General features: G+C 38.3%; 1 protein-coding gene across 3 annotated transcripts; it reads left to right on the forward strand.

The window, feature by feature from the left end:
- Positions 1-2267: 2267 nt before the first annotated feature.
- Positions 2268-18202, forward strand: arvcfa (ARVCF delta catenin family member a). Of its 3 annotated transcripts, XM_058411216.1 has the most exons (17): positions 2268-2482; positions 8142-8300; positions 9319-9429; positions 10091-11033; positions 11200-11383; positions 11538-11655; positions 12035-12203; positions 12507-12524; positions 12760-12831; positions 14543-14670; positions 14838-14988; positions 15323-15515; positions 16382-16493; positions 16645-16732; positions 16971-17047; positions 17224-17327; positions 17580-18202. In XM_058411216.1, exons 1-16 carry the CDS (start codon positions 2462-2464, stop codon positions 17314-17316), a joined length of 2637 nt encoding a protein of 878 aa, XP_058267199.1. In that variant the 5' UTR covers positions 2268-2461; the 3' UTR covers positions 17317-17327; positions 17580-18202. The 3 variants fall into 3 exon arrangements, with proteins under 3 accessions (XP_058267199.1, XP_058267200.1, XP_058267201.1); XM_058411217.1 differs by lacking the exon at positions 12507-12524; XM_058411218.1 differs by lacking the exons at positions 12507-12524; positions 12760-12831.
- The last annotated feature ends 887 nt before the right edge of the window (positions 18203-19089 follow it).

The raw sequence follows: 19089 nt of genomic DNA on the forward strand, positions 1-19089 counted from the left end.
ATGTGATATCTATGCCATATCACCAGAAATAACCAAGATTACAGCACTGTCACAACAGGAATACCTGACAGTGTTCAAAATAAACAAAAAGAAGAAACATTTTGTGGTTCATTAGGCACTTATTTGATATCTGATTGGATACCAAGCAATACATTAGCCCAAGTATACATTAGATAGATAGATAGATAGATAGATAGATAGATAGATAGATAGATAGATAGATAGATAGATAGATAGATAGATAGATAGATAGATAGATAGATAGATAGATAGATAGATAGATAGATAGATAGATACTTTATTCATCCCAAAGGGAAATTCACAGTTTCTAGCAGTATCCACAAACACAGGTAATAGATAAAATAGGAAGGAATTTAACAAAAATACTAAAATACCCAAATTAGGGTACAAAAATATAACAAAAAATATATTAAATAACAAAATATAGAATATAACAAAAATATATCAAATAAAAAAATATAAAATATTACAAAATATAGCAGAATATAACAATATAAGAAAATATATCAGAAAAATACTAAATACAGAGATTTAGGAATAAATATGGAGAATTAGATGAAAAACAAGTAATGTGCAAGACAAGTGCAATTATACAATATATCCTACAGTATACAGTGGGGTAGCATTTTGCCGAAGGCACACCAGTAAAATTATATCATTTCATGAACTGAAGAATTATAATATTGTGACCTGCAGAACTTTGCTAAAGTTTGTAACTTACTTTGACTGATTACTGACATAAGTGTAGTCCCACAAAAGTGGAGTTGTTAGCCCTGTGATACTGTGTGATGCTGTACAAATAGAGTGTTGTCTCTGGTATATTTATTTAGACAGTAACTCAATGGAAGAGCCTCCACACATCCTAAAAAGCCCAATATATTCAGTCGAGCAGAACATCTTGGCATTTCAGCTGAACAGAGTAATACATTTTTGGACCTTATAACTGAGGGTTGTCTATCGCTTTAATTAGTGGACAGTATTTCTCTGTGATGGACTGAGGAGGCTTAGCTGGAGTGTGACTGTGGATTTGACTTGGCTTGCTTTCATCTGTCCTTCACTCATGTATGTGTGGTAAGGCTAAGCTTGAACTGAGCTCCCTTCTCTCTCTCTCTCTCTCTCTCATTACTTCACTCCTTCTCTGGAGAAAGAGAGTTGAATCCACATGCATGCGTCTGCGTATCTAGCATGGAAACGCCTCCTTTCTCATTAGCTCTTTTGGACGCTGCCTTCTTTTTACACTAATGATGTTCCCTACGACTCACTTTTCTGATTCGACTCTTTTGAACAAAACCCGTTCAAGTGAGTCGAGCTAAGGGAGTTTTGGTTGGATTCGGACTTCCTCAGAAATTATTTATTATACAAAACAAACTATTTAAAAAATCGGTGTATTATTTATGGAGCCAGAAACAGTTTCATCAGTAGCTTTCAATCATGCAACCCGTTTTTTATGAAATTGCCATTAGATTCAAGTTGACATTATCCATAATTTTTTTATAATTATATGTTTCCACAAGAGAAGCCCAGGCCCCTAGCTATACTTTAAGGACCACTGCACTTTTTTATTTTATTTTTGCAGAATCAATTTTTATTCCTGGATTCAAAATTAACATGGTTTTATGGTGTTGGCTTCAAAGTTATTTACTGTTACTTAAGTGGTTTGGTTAAATGATATACACTAGTAGAATTCTTTAATTCGTTGTCACAAATTGCTTTGTCCTGGTCAGTATTGAGAGGGATCCAGATTTTATCCTGGGAACAACAGGAACGAGTCGGACCACCACATACACATTCAGGAATAAGAAGAATTTGTCGTTGTCAATCAACCTTCTGGTAACTTTTTAGAGGTGGGAGGAAACCAGTAAACACACTGGAATCCCATCTGGGAAATGAGAGATCATGTGACACTCCGCAGTCAGTATCTCAAAATTAAATACTGGAGCTGTGAGCAATACTACAATGATCATTTGAGTCATGATGAGCTTTATGTGAATTACGAACATGTGATTTGCGCATAGATTGAGGTGGACTTGTGGCCACACCCCTGTCATCTGATATATGAAGTTCATATATATGTATTTTTGTATTTTTTGTTTTCTTGTATATTGTATTTTTTTCATATATTTTTTAACGATTTGTGCTTTACACATCAAAAAGGCGAAAATGTATCGCTTAATTAGAAAGATTTTGCAGAACTTTGAATTCGCTCAGAGGAGTCGTTCAAAAAGAACCGATTCGTTGGTGAGGACTCTAACGTGTGAGCGCGACCAAGCGCGTGTGGACGCACGCACGAGCCGCAGATAGGATGGCTGCGCTCTCCTGCGCCGTTAGCGCTTAAAAACTCTGTCCCAAAGAACAGAACGGATTAAGAGGTGAAGGAAAGACAGACAAGGAGGAAAGAGTAACGTTAGCTCGCTGTATCCGACGCCACTCGCCACTCATTATGCCGGCGGAGGTGAAAGAGGTGAGTTTTTCCCGTCATTTTCTCCGCTTGTTTCCCGTTCAGCGGTTTTCCCTTCGACCTTTTCCCCAAGCGCCGCATCGCATTTGCCGCTTTTCCCGCTTTAAAAAAAATGAGCCAGCGCGCGCATCACAGATCTCTGGATTTTTCTATGACACGCGCGCGCGCACATACACATGCACGCACACACGCGCGCGCGCACACACACACACACCATGCAGCGATTTGCAAGATGCTGTAGTTGGTTATGGATAACGAGTTGTATAAACACCCGCAGAGACGCTTTCACACGAGAACGAAATCCTCTGTAGGAAACGCACTTGCGCGCGTCAGGTTCTCCCAAGCGGATGCCGATGTAAATATGCGGGTTTAGCGCGTGATTAACTATCCTCAGGCTGCAGGGCGTGTGTGTGTGTTTGTGTGTGTGTGTGTGTGTGTGTGTGTGCAGGAGATGCTTTTGGCTTTATGCTGAGGCGGTGCTCTGCTCAGCTCTGAGGGAGCGGGTTGGAGGGGGGGTCTGTTGGGATGATGGATCCTGCTAAGACTAGCAGGCAATACTGCAGAGGCATAGGTGTGTGTGTGTGTGTGTGTGTGTGTTTTCCAGAGCAACTGACAGCATGCAGAAAAACTTCTGAGGCTTCAGTGCTTATAGGACGAAGATAAGCAAAATTAAGAAAGAAGAATATTCACAGAGGATGTGCAACTGTGGCAGACCCAAATATGGTGCTTCTTTCTCATGCATCAGGTCCACAGCTGCCCTGGCTAAGACTTGGGGTGATGCAAACAGTGCATGCCAGTTTATCTTGGCTTTGTCATCAGTAACCAGTTCATCTATCAGACTCGGGTTTGTGACAAGACATTATGGCCAGCATGCCTCTGATATGCCCTTGAGCAGGTCATGCTCTTTAGGAACGCTGAACCATGTTGTCCCTTGGTGTGTGCAGTTACACTGATAAGTGTGTTTGACGGTGTGATGGAACACCGTGGCCAGTGGAGAGAGAGAAAAGGATGAGGGGATGATAGAGTTAGTGCTGCATTTACTCAAGATGATTGTACGGGCACTATTACAGGGTGTCACAAGATTGCAGGGGGGTGACAAGTGGCGCCGTAAACGTGTCACATTTTGGAGTGTTACAGAGCTTATGCAGAGGAGGATTGGGAATTAATTCTGCAAAGGGGGACTGCAACATCTCAGAGAATCCCACGGCCCATAGGCATGAAAGCATGCTGGCTGTGGAGGGCTCTAATGCAAATCCCATGTGACAAGCTCCCATACTTTGCTTTCCTTTTATTCAGCCATTCTATTTCAGACTTGTTTATTTGCATTGGATTGAGAGCATGGAGGTTCCAAGTTGATATATCAGTTGACATGAATTTAAGAACAGCTTGATATTGAAGGAATACTTTAAAAACTTATGTTCTATCACTGTTTTTGTAACATATGTGAGACAATAACTATGACACATTTTATAAACTGATAACTCAAAACATGCTTATAATAGAAGTATTGTTATATATTTATAATGTAAGAACATATAAGGTAATTTTCAAATCTATGCCCATTGCACTATATCAATAATTCTTAAATGTTAATTTTGTAGAAGCTAAGATTTATCCAGTAGAAAGTAATTCCAGTTACACTTTCCCTGAAGGCTGCTTTATGGTGTGTTGACATTAACCATGCATAACTGCACATTCTTCTCCCAAAGAAAAAGATTTGGAGCTCAGTTGTTATTTTTTTTTACAATCCCTTGACTGAAGTACTCATGAAAGTGTTGTTGAGAAATACTTGTTTTGCAAAAGCAGAAGTCAACAACTGCCCTCAGACTTTTATAAGTGAGTGCTGTGTACAAATTCACTACAGATGCGTTAAAAATTGGGTTGAAACACGTAATTCAGTATTTTTAGTACTTTTAACAAGAGACGATTACACACAGCAGCATTACAGAAGTCCAGATTTGGATTTAGATACATATGGATAGAGAGAAAGAGGTGACAGTGGCAAGGAAAAAGTCCCTGAGACTACATGAGTAAGAAACCTTGAATCTTGAAAGAGAACCAATCGCCTTCTAGGTGACACTGGATAGTTCGATTATAAATCATCTCTCTTCTACATCTGTATACTGTAAAGTTAAGCGGTTAGGATGTTGTGAGTCCTGGATGAGCACAGGGCACTTTATTACAGTAACAGCAGCTTTTATGTATCCAGATGAGATTGTCCACTGAAGCAAAGGTGAGACTTGCTCATGAACTGTTTTTCGGAAGTGCAGATCTTTAGAGGACCCACACGGGACCCTGTACAGCAGCAGGTGAAGCACAAGTGTAGAAATCATCGAGCAAAAGTGGAGCATCACACAGGTTGAGCAAGTAGGGGCACACTTTTATAGAAGTGTGTCAGGATCATGGCTGTGGCATCAGAGGAGTACAGGTGCATGCACAGTTATTTAATGCGACCTTCAGGTTTTTTTTCTTTCTTTTTTCTCATGGAATGATTATTTGCATCCTTGTTGTCACATCAGTCTGTAGATCTTCAAGTTGCATTGCTTAGCATAATATGGTTTGGTTCAAAGAGAAAGAGGATCTCATTGGCATGCTCAGTGTGCTATTGAAGGGCCGATGCTTGTTTCCAGAGCAATCAGCCGTTTGTTGCCACACTGTCACACTCATAGTCCAGCCATCCTTTTTATAAATGCATGGCTGCCTCTCTTAACTGTCTCATCATGCACTGTAATTTAAAAGAGATTGCTTTATGATTTGAAGACAAAGCAACTGTACTAGGAGCTACAAACAGCTTGACAGTGCGGTAATTACTCTAATAGTTGTGAGAGATATGACTGCAGCCTAGGAACAACGATGGAAATCGATCAGATATCATCGATCCTGCTCTTCTTATTGATACTACTGATCAGTTTTGGTAGTGCAGAGCTTCTCAAATGATTTCTTTTTCCATTATCTGCTAGCAAACAAAACAATTAACTAAGAATGGAATCAACTTTGCTTTATTATTCTATTTATGTAAGAAATAATTGACAACCAGCCTTTGAATCATTCGAGATAATAATGCACACCCAGTTTGGTAATGCATTATTTTCCTCATAATTTAACAGACCTGAGTCAATTATTCTGTTTATATTACAAGCTACCACACCTCAAAGCATTGTATAGGTGTATTATTTTAAGCTATTTGTCAGGATTTTGTCCTTAAAATGCTAATTTCTTGCGCATCCCATCTCAAGCCTCCATTGTGAATTCCAAAATGTGATTTTCAAACTAGAAACTAGAGACACGAGCAATTGATATGCAGTAACTGGAGAGAGAGAGAGAGAGAGAGAGAGAGAGAGCATGTGTGATTACAATAATGAAACAGAAAATCATGTGAACAAGTATCAATATTTCTTCATTTATTTGTTCTATTTTGCTATTATCTGCAATAATAAACTGTTAGGGCTGTGTGCACTGGTGGACAGTAAGCCAACTTTCTTGATATTTCAGTTAAACTGGAGTGAAATGATATGGAACTGTAATACGGTCAAGACCTGCCTGGAACTACTTTAGCTTTGCATTCATTAAAAAATAGCTGAATCTGTCAACCAATCAGAATCAAACATTCAACCGTCCTATGGTTTAAGACACAGTATCTAGTACTGAATGAAGTGCCATGTCCTCAGTTGGACACTCCCCATTTTTATCCATTATAAGGTATTGTATCTTTCAATGGACATTATATTATATTATATTATATTATATTATATTATATTATATTATATTATATTATATTATATTATATTATATTATATTATATTATATTATATTATATTATATTATATTATATTATAAAAGAACTGTATGAATAGAAAGAGACCATTCAGCTTGTGTTTTTAATGAGATTTTAACCATTTCCATCTTAGCAACAGTGTGATTTTTGTATGGACAGTGGGAAGAGTTTCTTTGTTTGTTAAAAACAACATAAAAAGTTTTACCTCAAGATTTTTTACTGAATGTTTTGCATCCTCATTGAATGTCTAACGAATATTAAATACTCATTTAGATCATGCATCCTATCTCTGTCTCACATCCGATCCGGCCTCTGATTTTTTCTAATAAATCAATTCTATAACGATTTCTGACAGGATAGTTTTATCGCATGAGGAACGGCTCATGACTCAATCGCAGATTTTGACAGCAGATGCAGAGGTTTGCATGATGCAGAGGTTTGCATTCTTCTGCTCTTTAACAGATTATTGAAAGGGTTTCCAGGGTCATTTAGTCAGATGGAAATTTCATTCAAATTGCCCTTAATTGGTTTACTCTATTTTGCTTGAGGTTTTTTTATTTTTATTAGTTATCTAATTGAGTTACTTATTTATTACTATATAAAGTACCTAGAGTACAATATATTAGGAACTTATACAGTATAAGATACCACTGTACATTTCTTACCAATCTAGTGAAATTATTTAGTTTTTCCCCAGTTTTTTTTGTTTTAGATTATTTCTTAGCTTTTATTTAATAGCCTATTTGCAATGTTGGTATTATCTTAACAAACTCTGTATCAGTGGTTCTGGTAGTCAAAGCACATCCACATGGTGTTCTGCAACATTGCCAGTATTACCTTTAGTAATAGCAACATTAGAACCAAGGGTTTTATTGCATATGTAGCAAGATCATTGTCATCATGAACTTGACTAAAATCTAACCATACTTTCAACTGCTTTGTTCTTTCCACCATTAGTGAGTGTGTAGGCGAACATCTCTCAGGTTGTTCTGTGAGAGTGTATGTGTGTTGAGCGCTCCAAGCACAAAGGAAGATAAACAGTGAGAGAGAGAGAGAGCGAGAGAGAGAGAGAGACAGAGAGAGAGAACATTATGTTTGCATTTTCATAAATTCCAATATCTCTAGTGCAGACAGAGACATATTATGTCAGACTGTATTGATACACAGGGTTTTTTCCCCTAACAATAAACATCTATACCTGGGATGGAGAGACATTTGTATCTCTGTAATAGTAAGGAAATGAGACTGTAATAGTCGAGTCTTAAGAGGTAAAATGATTGGAGTAGCTGCTGAATCTGCCTGTGCATTTAGTAGTAATTAAAAAAAAGCAAATATGCTTAGGCAGGTCATTGGAGACATAGAATTAAGCACCTTTATGTAAGACTGTACTTATAAACTAGGTCATTTCTATATTGACCAATTTCCTGTTCAATCTGTGGACATTCTCCCTGATTGGCTCCACACACATACACACACACACACGATTCTGACTGAAAGAAACTCATGCATTATTCACCAGTCCTAAATGTACTGAGAAGAAGCTGTGTGTTTTATTTATTTATTTTTTAATTTTTAATTTTTTTTGAAGACTGTTTGTGAGTTATCATACAGTGAGATGAGAGTCATTTGACAAACTTGCCTTAGGTCCTTTTTAAGAATTTATCATGATATATTCAGAGACATTTCAATTATCCGAGAAATCTTTTTTGCTTACATCCACATAATGAGGAAGATAAAGCATCAAAATATCCTCTTTAAAGAATAATCTTTATCTGCAGGCTCACTTTGGCTTTTAGACCCGCTAAGGTCAGCGTTTTATTCAGGTTAGCTTCTGTTATTACTAAAACACCTTCAACTTTTTTTCCTCCTGTTGTCTTTGGACCAAAGGAGCAGAGCCCGGAAGATCCTGTAGCTTTACCTTCAGTGAAGCAGACCAAAGAGCCGTCTGAAGAGGTGCTGTCTGCAGAAGACATACCGGACACGCCGTCCTCTGACCTGAGCACAGTCACGTCCACCAATGGAAGCTCACAGAACACGGAGACTAACGTAGGTCACGTGGTTGAACAGTGGGTTAATGGAAGAGTTGGTATGATGGAGGTTGAGGATAGCTTTATGTATGTTGCCCTGTGGTGCCGTTCCATTAGCTTAATCACTTTCTGCTGGCTGAAAAGTAATAGGTGATACGTCAGAATATGATTTACATCATGTTTAGTTTAAAATAGGTAATATTAATACATAGTGTGTGTATTTAAAACTAAACATGTTCTATCTATCTATCTATCTATCTATCTATCTATCTATCTATCTATCTATCTATCTATCTATCTATCTATCTGAGGTGGTGCTTTTACATACACTTACTGGCCACTGTATTAGAAACAAATTTACCCGTTTACAGTTTTACTCATTTACTGTTCATTCAAAAAAATTATCCAAGCAGACAATTTTGTAGCACCAGTATAATACATACAATCATACAGATACGGGTCAACAGCTGGTTTGAGTGTTTGAGTTCTTTGGATTTCCACACCCAACAATCCATAGAGTTTAAACAGAATACAAAATCAACAATCCGAGTCTACAGTGAGCACAGAGGCTCGATGTGGTGTGCATTCTGAAATGCTGTTCTGCTCACCATGGCAATAAAGAGTGGTTATTTGGAGTTATTGTAGCCATCTTTTAAGTTGGAACCCATCTAGCCATTCTCTATTTGACCTCTCTGAGATCACATAATTTCCACCGTTTTCACCATTTAATGTGAACATTAACTGATGTTCCCCATATTTGCATTGATTTTGCACATTGTACTGCTGCCACATGATTGGGTGATTAAATATGTGCAAGAATAAGCAGGTATACATCTGTTCCTATTAAAGTGAATAGTGAGTGTATGTTATTCTAAGTGATATATAGTTTTGTTTCTATAAATAAAACATATGCCTACATCTATATAATGCCTATTATTACTTTATATCATGTTGATTCAGAACTTGTCATGTCTTGAACATGTTATTGAAGAGCATTAATTCAGCAATGCTATGATTGTATTGGGATGCTGCTGCAGAATGATGAGAGCTCAGGGATTGGGACAGAGAAGTCCTCCAGCCCTGACACTGAGTTGAACCCTCTTAGTGCCTCCAGCTCTCATGAAGAAGTAGTGCCAAAACAGCTGGAGGTAAGGATGCTAACCTAAAAAACCTAGATACACAGATTCACATTTATTAAAAACTCTTTACATCTCAAAGGCATGCTTTGCTGATGACAATCTTCAAAGTGTCACTTTTATTGTACCATAAATGGTATTGATTCTAGGTCATATTTAATACATAGTGTATGTGCAGTCATGTATGTGCATTCATATTGTGGTACATTGTTATGTTCTAAGATTTGAACATAACACTACAGATTTTTGCAAATCATATATATATATATATATATATATATATATATATATATATATATATATCCACTTCAAAGCATCAAACTGCCCTGCTGCTGGCAAGTTACCAAGCTCAATAGGAGCTCCTCTGAATCTCATTTCAAAGTCCACATTAAACTAATTTTCAGCTGAGTGAAAAATTGTTTCTGTGTAAGTTGTGCATGTCAAGTACTCAGCTAAATATAAATTCAGCCCTTGTTGCCAGCACAGCAGAAAATCGTTACAGAATTAACAGGATAACAGATAGAATCCCTTGTCTTTCTTATAGGACTCTTCCCTTTAATTTTTTTTAAATGTAATAGATAGATTTAAGGGTAATTAAAAGTCTTGATGGATATGCTTGGAATTGAAGATTGAGAGAACTATTCTTTCACTGTCTTTTTTTCTTCCTTCTCAGGAAAGTATAACTTTTGCTGCAGAGGCATTTCCGACAGCATGTGAGGGCTCTGAAGATTCAGAGGGTGTTCTGGCTTCCAATGCCTCAATGGAGAAAGAAGATGAATGTAGTTCATCTCAGGCTGCTACAATAACCCCTAACTCTGACACCAACTTGTCACCTGACACTTTGGCTGAAAACATCAAAGACCAGCCTGTCAGGCATAGCACTCTTCAAAGTCCTCGGGTAGACCTCAGCAATCATGGCACCATTCCACTTGGTTTCCCATACCCCCCTTCTTACACAAACCTCCCAACCAGGAACTACTTAGAGAACTGCTACACCCTCCCACTTCACAGAGACAGCTTTGGTCGAATTGGAGGACCAGTGTGCAATGGTGCCACGAAAGGAGATCAGGATGGCGCTGACCTGAGGTCAGGAATCCCTGCAATCAGTCATCCTATGATGGGAGGAACTCTCCCCTTGAGACCTACTTTGGATCTTGCAGTTGACGATCACCTTGGTCCACTACCGCATCCCTTCTTACAGGATCTGTACAGGATGCAAACTCTGATTCCTCATAAGCGTGCCAGCATGGTCAGCCTGGACACCATTCGCAAGGACCCTCGGTGGAGGGACCCCAATTTGAGGGAGGTCATTGCCATGCTTAGCCACCCCATGGACCCTGTCAAGTCTAATGCTGCTGCCTATCTGCAGCATCTCTGTTATGAGAATGACAAGGTGAAGCAGGATGTGAGGCAACTCCATGGTATTCCCATATTGGTGGGGTTGCTTGACCACCCCAAACCCGAGGTCTACCGCAAGGCCTGTGGAGCCCTGAGGAATATTTCCTTTGGCAGGGATCACTTCAACAAGGTGGCCATCAAGAACAGTGATGGCATTCCCACACTACTGAGGCTGCTGAGAAAGACCAATGACATGGAAGTCCGAGAGTTAGTTACAGGTTTGTTGTACTTGGTGTAAAGCCATCATTCATGGTCAGTTGGTCAAGCTGTTGTTGGTCTGATTTGAGGATCTGATAGTGCTGTAGGTAATCATGGTGTACATACAAAGAGCATGTTTGATCATTCCAACACTCAAAAGTGAAAACCATAAATCTGCCCTCCCAGGGACACTGTGGAATCTCTCATCTCACGAGCCCCTGAAGATGGTCATCATTAACCATGGGCTTCAGACACTGACTGATGAGATCATTATCCCACATTCGGGGTTACGAGGGGATCCCAATGATCCATCCAGACCTGGAGCTCCTGAATGGACCACAGTTTTCAAGAACACATCTGGATGTTTAAGGTAGATTTTGTGCTTTTAATATATTTTGGAGCTTATTGTTTGCTTTGCCAGTCCTTGATTTCCTGGATGAGTTTATTGTGATCTAGTTCTGAGATTTTACTTTATTAATGGTACTGTGTAGCTATGCATTTTACAAGGGCACTTTCCCCTGCAGGAATGTGAGCTCAGATGGTGCTGAGGCTCGTCAGCAGATGCGTGAGTGTGAGGGACTTGTGGATGCTCTGCTTCATGCCCTTTACTCTGCTGTGGCTAGGAGGGATATGAATAACAAGGTAAAATAACGTGAATAGTGCAAGATGCCCAATAAAAGAAGAATAGATTAAAAACAAAGACAATCTACAAAGACATGATGAAAATCTATACTGAAATCTATCCACCTGGACTTGGATATTGTGTTTGTATTATTACTTTCTTATTGCCTTCCAATATAAAGTCTGTACTCCCATGAGAAAACTTCCTACCATAAAAATAAGATCAAAAAGCAAAAAAGGCTGGTATCTATCTATCTATCTATCTATCTATCTATCTATCTATCTATCTATCTATCTATCTATCTATCTATCTATCTATCTATCTATCTATCTATCTATCTAATATTTTTTGTTTTTTCAACCTGCTTACTTTCCTCAGTCTCTTTTCTGCTTTTCGCAGTCTGTCGAGAACTGCGTCTGCATTCTACGTAATCTATCCTACCATGTGCACAAAGAGGTACCAGGGGCAGAGAAATTTTACAGTACCCCAAGTATTCAGACCACCAAGCCAAGGAGCCACCCGAAGAAAAAGGACGTGCCCGATTGTTTTGGTGGACGTAGTAATAAAGGTTAGGTATTAAATGGAAATGTCTAAATGTCTTTCAATATTAGTACCAACAATCTCCATATGCCTTCTGAAAGGGGAGCAAATGATCCACATATGGTCACAGAATGTTTTCTTCTACTGTATACTTGTATATGACTAGAATGACAATAAAGCTCTTAAGTGTTTTGTAGTGATATATTGAAACAGGATCTGGGTAATCCTACTTGTTGTAATGTCACACGTCAGCATATATTCTGTCATTGTGAATGTGTCTTTTTTTATGTGTTTGCTTTCACACTGTTGGTCCGACTGTCTTCATCTGCAGAGGAGTGGTTCAATCAGTGTGAGTGCGCTTCTGTTCCTGCCTTGCTTTGAGTGTTCAGTAGACAGTGCTGCAAAACCTTGATGCTTTATTTCCAGTCATGTCACATACTCTTGATTTTTTCAGCACTCCCACTCCAACACCCACAGTGCCTCCCACACATATACTCAAGCTTTGGACAATGTGAAATGCTTGATGCTTGAGATTTTTTGAAACACGCCACCTTTGCAATGCTTATAGTGGTTTGCCATTTCAGGCCGGAAACATGGGCCGAGCGACAAAACAAACAGCACTTTGGACATGCCCAAGCGCACACTCCCAACAAAAGGTGCCCATTTACCTTAGTTTCACCCCTCGAATGATATATTATTCAACATTCTATATCCATATCCATATTCCATTTGGATCCATTCATCTTGTGGACCATAAAATGTTTCAAAAGTGAAACTTTTTTTTAAAAGAAGGCATCAATTTTTAATATAATGCATGTAGACTGCCAACAGACAGACCCGAAGGTTAAGCAGCGTGTTAAATTCAGGACCAAATTTGTGGAGATGTAGGCAGCATATGTAGCGTGCTAGCCTGCATTCAGCCTGAAGTTAAATGTGTGTTAAGTTGGCAGATGGAGAAAGTGTGGGAGCAGCTTTGCTGAGGAGAGCAGGCGGGTCACAGGAAGACGACAAAGCTTCTGAGGGAGGCCTTGAGGGAGGTGAACCAGGGAAACGCAGATAAGCTGAGGCGAGTGTTCCGCACCAAGTGGAGATGAAGACCAAGCCAAGACTGCGTTCGTTTTGTGTAGGAGGGTAATTAAGTGTTTTTTAGCTGCTGTGTCAAGTATGTGGAGAAAGGTATTTTTAAGACGAGAGAAATAGCAATGCAGTGATGCACCGATACACTTGTTACGCTTGTGTTTTGTGTCAATACGTCTAGCTGGATTTTGCCTCTGCATGGAAGCGTAATAGATTGATGAGATAAGCGCTTTTTATATAGATGGAGAAAGGATCGCTTTGTATTTAAGGAGTTGCATCGTATAATTTTATGTAACTGGGTCACTGAGTGTAAGAGTGACTGTATCTCTGGTGCACTTGAATATCTGAACACATTGTTATCTAAATCCTTTTTGATACTATCCCAGCGAAAATGCTATCAGGCAATCTCTCAAGGTCTGTTATCGAATTCGGCGAAGTGTTATCTGTGTATTTGTATTTGCCATCCTGTCACCACACTGACACTCCTTTATTTCATATCCCTGTTTTCACGATAGCTATTAAGGTTTGTCTCTGTCAGATTTGTCAGCCATCCAAGATAATGTCAGAGCAGTTCTTGAAGAAAATAAAAAATATGTTGGTTGCACAGAGGAACCTGAGAGCATGAATAAGGTAAAGTGTAACTTAATATATTTATGTAATATGTATTATTGATTAATTGGGAACATCGGATGAGTTGAGTGGATGTTGACAGAGATAAACAGCATTTTCTTTCTTTACCAATAGAGGATATGGTCCCTTGAGTCACCCCTCCATGTCCTTTGGAAAGCTCCAGAGGAGATAAGTAGATTTGGTTCAGAGGATCAGAAACTAGGCTCATTGCTGTGCTGGTTGAATCGTTAAAGACCCTTGGGGCCTTGTAAAAAAGAGTTCTTAAGAGTTTCAGCTCTGTATTCATCCAAAGTTGTGGGAACATGCCTTGGGTCATCTCTTGCCACTCTGCCTTTTGGATTTCGCTTATGTTGTCTGGGGCATCTTACGCTTGATATAAACCCCTGTAGAGCAGGAAGAGCAGCAAGGGCAGCAAAGATGAAGCTCACATAGCATATTAATACCATTATTAACATTGCACATATTACCATAAGGCCTTGAAATTACATCTGTCTTACTCTGTGCTTTACCATCATTGGTAAATATTGTATACTGTGTTTACTGCACATGCTCAGTGTCTCTCACATCCATCTCATACAGAAGTTCACTTGTTGGATTATGAATAATTCATGCCAGTATCCTATGCTGTTTGATGTAGTGTCCGTGTGTATATCTGTGCAGGTTTGGAGCTGCTCTACCAGCCGGAGGTTGTGAGGCTGTATTTGTCACTCCTCAAGCTGAGCCACAACCAGAACACTCTGGAGGCAGCCGCAGGGGCACTCCAAAACCTGTCTGCAGGACTTTGGGCTGTAAGCTGGCACTTAAAAAACAGAAAATGATTTTTTTTTAGGAAAATAAACCCATAGCTAAATAAGAACCTGTATTACAACAAAATTAAATTTTCTATGTAAATGAGACTTACTCTATATTTTTGTATGTTTTAATAACACATTACTCTGTGTCTCTTGTTTCTCAGTGGTCTAATTACATCCGGGCAACTGTACGTAAAGAGAAAGGCCTGCCTATTCTGGTTGAGCTACTCCATTCAGATGCAGATAAAGTGGTTAGGGCTATTGCTATTGCCCTTCGTAACCTGGCCATTGACCATAAAAACAAAGATCTCATTGGTAAGTATGCAATCAGGCACCTTTTATAATTTTCTCTCTGTAATTCACATCTACTATCTAAGTTCCTTGTATGGCATAATAGCCTCTCTAGAAATCACAAACTTACAGAATCGCTGCATAGAAAATGCACAATTAGTACTAAGAGAGGCACATGATTGCCTACAATTGCTCTTGACAGTAAGAAAGGATTGTCTCATGCTTTTTAATCATCATTTGTTGTCCTTTAAAAAGCATTTCTAAATTAATTCACACCTTCTGTATGCTCATTTAAAACCACTGCTCTTGCATAGTGTGATTGATGCTTTTCAATATTCTCGATGTTCGTTTTTGGTAGGGAGCTATGCCATGAGGGACCTGGTCAGCAATCTGCCCAGCGGCCAGCAACGACCTGCCAAAAACCTGGAAGAGGACACAGTGGTGGCAATCCTCAATACCATACATGAGATCATCACTGACAACTTGGAGAATACTCGCTTCCTTATTCAGGGTCAGGGGATCCAAAAGCTGGTGGCCATAAACAAGACAAGGTAGATAATGCACAATGAAGATGATCCGCACTGACAGATCATGAAGACACATTTGGTGTCCAGAATCTTTGTTTGGGTGTCACAGACTTTCATTATTAGTGCAATAATAAACTTGTAAAGTCTTTGGGTTAGCAAAACAGTAGGCACAAAGACATTGATATAATGGAAAGAGTCTCCAGTCTCAGAGCTTTGTAACAGTTTTCCACCAAAGGACAGAAGACTTTCTCTGTAGAATGTCAAGCTGCTTTTTCTCCTGATAATTTTAACACAAATTTAATTTTATAGTTTAAGTTCTGGTAAAGAACAGCTGTTTATATCTGCTTTCGCATAATGGATAGCGGAAACTAATTTGTATCATAGGTGTTCCACAATATGAAATGAAACTATTTAACTGAATAAGGAATAAAACACTTTGTAACATGCTCTTTTTGGAAAATTATTAGGTGTGGTAATGGGATGATAGATTATTTTTCTGTGACAGTATGCCCTGCCATGTTTCAAAGGCATCTATTTAACACTGACTAAAGAGCCAACTCAGTATTGATAGAACAGCAATATTCAATGAGCTTCCATTTTTAGGTACTATATCCAAAAATTAATGGATAAAAAGCAAATAAAAATATTGTTCATTAATTTATTAAAAATTTTCATTGATGTCAAAACACTTCAGCATGAGCTGATATAGGAGAATATGGTGTCAGGCCACCCTGTTGTGAATTATTTTCCTATAACAGCATGCCCTTGTCATGTTTGATTTCTTACATATTGAATTGATGTAATCTACAGTTCATTAGATTCTGCTCTACAGATGAATGTCATCACCATAGAAATTGCTACAGTCGTGATTTGCATTTTCAATTCTACAGCCAGTCTGTGAGAGAGAACAAAGCAGCATCGCATGTACTCCAGACTGTGTGGGCCTACAAAGATTTAAGGCACACACTGACCAAGGGAGGCTGGAATAAATCTCACTTTAAGGTATCACACTTTCAATAATATAGGACTTTATATTGAACAAAAAAAACCAAAACAAAACAAAAAAAACAGTAGAAAATCAATAGCTTGTCAAGTAATTAATTGAGTTTGCATTCAATTTGGATTGTGAGAATGGATGTGTTTATTTCTTCAGCCAGCAGTGTCTGGAGTCCCGAAAAAGCAGAAGAATGCAAAGCTAGGCAACGATGACATCACACTGCCCTTAATGGAAAAAAACCAAGGTCAGCGCTATCCTTGGGCTTTGTCCTGCTTTCAAAATGCACACTCATGATGCCCTACTTATAAGTAAAGTCTGTGTGTTTGTGTGCATATGGGTGCGTGCTTTTAATTCATTCAATTATGCTTTTCTATTAAAAACGTAGCATTTTTAAGGATGCGCTTTAAGCTTGCTTACATATATATATATATATATATATATATATATATATATATATATATATATATACCCCTCTTCTTTAGATGGATACTGCAGCACTGATCAGAGTGACAGAGTTGGAGACGGACCATGCCATATGATAGAGCGGGAAACCTTCCAGGTAATCTTGCGTTCGTGGTATGGTAATACACTATCTGCGACCATTCGTCTCGGGCCAGACAACAGAAGTATTTTCATGTTCAAATCTTAGAATGAATATGAACATCCTGCAACAGCCTTATGACTACAGGGAATCTGTAGCCGTGTTAGATTTGTGTTTCATTTTGGTTTTTGCAGGGGGTAAATGATAAGAGACATTTCATCAGGACTAGTAGGCCAGCTGTTGGCTTAGTGGAACGCACTCCTCAACCCTTGGACTCTTGGGTCTGATGCCCCATCTGGTGAGCTCAATTGCCAAATTTACAGATAAAATGGACCTTTCTGTGTGCTTTTCCATTAATTTTGTCACCAAAGACAGACTTAATCTTTTTGTTAAGTCGATCCTTGGTGGCAAAACAACCACATGCCATTCCCCCACATACCAAGCATTTTAAAAGCTACATTCTTGACCAGTGAGTAAACATAGATATTCATTTAGGCCTCTCAGTGCATCTGAGGTATAATTTCTTGGTGTTTTTTTTTTTTTTTTATAGATGGAAGTACAGCACTGGTGAGATACTGGTGTCACTTGATCTGCACTTAACCTGAAATTCAGCTGAAGTCATGGTTTGTGATAGAGAAGGAAGTAAAGCGAACCACAGATTTTATTCCAGCATCTTTAGAAAGCAGCAAAGTTTTGTTTTTTTCTTTGTTTTGTTTTTTGTTTTGTTTTTTTAACTGATTGTGCCTGTGGTATTTTTTCTTTACATGCAGTGTTTTGCTCTCCTGCGCAGATATTCTCTGTTATTAGCACCCCTGACTCCATTGTTCCCAAATAACGTACAGATATTATATGATTCCAGTACTGGTTAATATTTGATTACAAACCATGTCCTTGTATTATTTCATTTTTGTCAACCAGACATATTGTATAATAGTCCTAATATTCTTTAAATGTATGCAACATAGACCAGTATTATTCTATCTTCTTTTATATGTACAGCAAAGAGATGCAACCAGCGTATATTATGGATATTAAATGTGACTAGCAGTCTATGAAAATCACAGACAAAAGTCATTGTGCCATATTAGTCAAACAAGTAATTCTTACTTGATTGAATTGCTTCTTCATTGTCAGTGTTTTAACTGCTTGACAATAAAAAGGCTTTTTATCATTTTTCTTTTTGCCTTTTCTACGCAAAAGGATCACCAGAAAATTAGTTTCAGAGCAGTGACGGAATCATTTTGTCTTTAAGGGTCTATGGCCTACATATTCCATAAGCCCTAATTCAGTATCTCATATTAGTTGATGAGCCATAGCTCATAAGGCCTTAATCCACCCTACAATAAATAGATTGGCTAACTGAATCATATAATAGAGGAAATTAAGTGTGGAAGGAAAATGAATAAAGAAATCATGTCTTTATAGGCCTGTGACATGTATCCTATGAACCCTATCTCGTTGTCAATTATGCACCATATATAGAAAAAAACCAGACTGGCTAAAGTAATCAGTAATTCAAGTAGTAGAGGAAACCACAAGAGCAATTTGATTATTCCCTTAATGCTTATTGTTTCTAAATGAACAAAAATCTAGACAAGGCAATTAGTCATTTTAAGTGGAAATGACCCTGGATGTGTTTCACAATCGTTAGCTGAATCTGTTAGGTTTACGCTGCAAGCACTAAAGACACAACAATGGACTTCATTTTTATCAAGAAAATGAACACTCATATTGCACAACTGTTTCCATGAAACATTAGGTTTTGGACAGCCATAAGAAGCATAACTTCCAGGTGTAACACTCTTCTCACGTGAGCAAAACTACAAAGAAAAGTTTATGCTCAATGATAATCTGAAATTGAGCAAATGATATGTGGCAAATTATAACACTGATTTGAAATTATATAGAATATTAGTTTTGTCACATATATGATCCCGCTGACCATGAAGTCAACTATGAATACCGAATAGAGAATATCTTTGTCTTCAGTGGCATATGCAGGAAATTTGGCCAACTGATTCCACCTTGCAAATGAATCTACTTTCTATAAAATAGATACT

Source organism: Hemibagrus wyckioides, linkage group LG16, assembly GCF_019097595.1.
Source record: "Hemibagrus wyckioides isolate EC202008001 linkage group LG16, SWU_Hwy_1.0, whole genome shotgun sequence".
Lineage (NCBI taxonomy): Eukaryota > Metazoa > Chordata > Actinopteri > Siluriformes > Bagridae > Hemibagrus > Hemibagrus wyckioides.

Coding starts and splice junctions, on each gene's coding strand:
- arvcfa (XM_058411216.1), top strand. CDS start 2,462: ATGCCGGCGGAGGTGAAAGAG. Junction 8,301..9,318: donor CACAGAACACGGAGACTAAC/GTAGGTCACGTG, acceptor ATGCTGCTGCAG/AATGATGAGAGCTCAGGGAT. Junction 11,656..12,034: donor GGAGGGATATGAATAACAAG/GTAAAATAACGT, acceptor TGCTTTTCGCAG/TCTGTCGAGAACTGCGTCTG.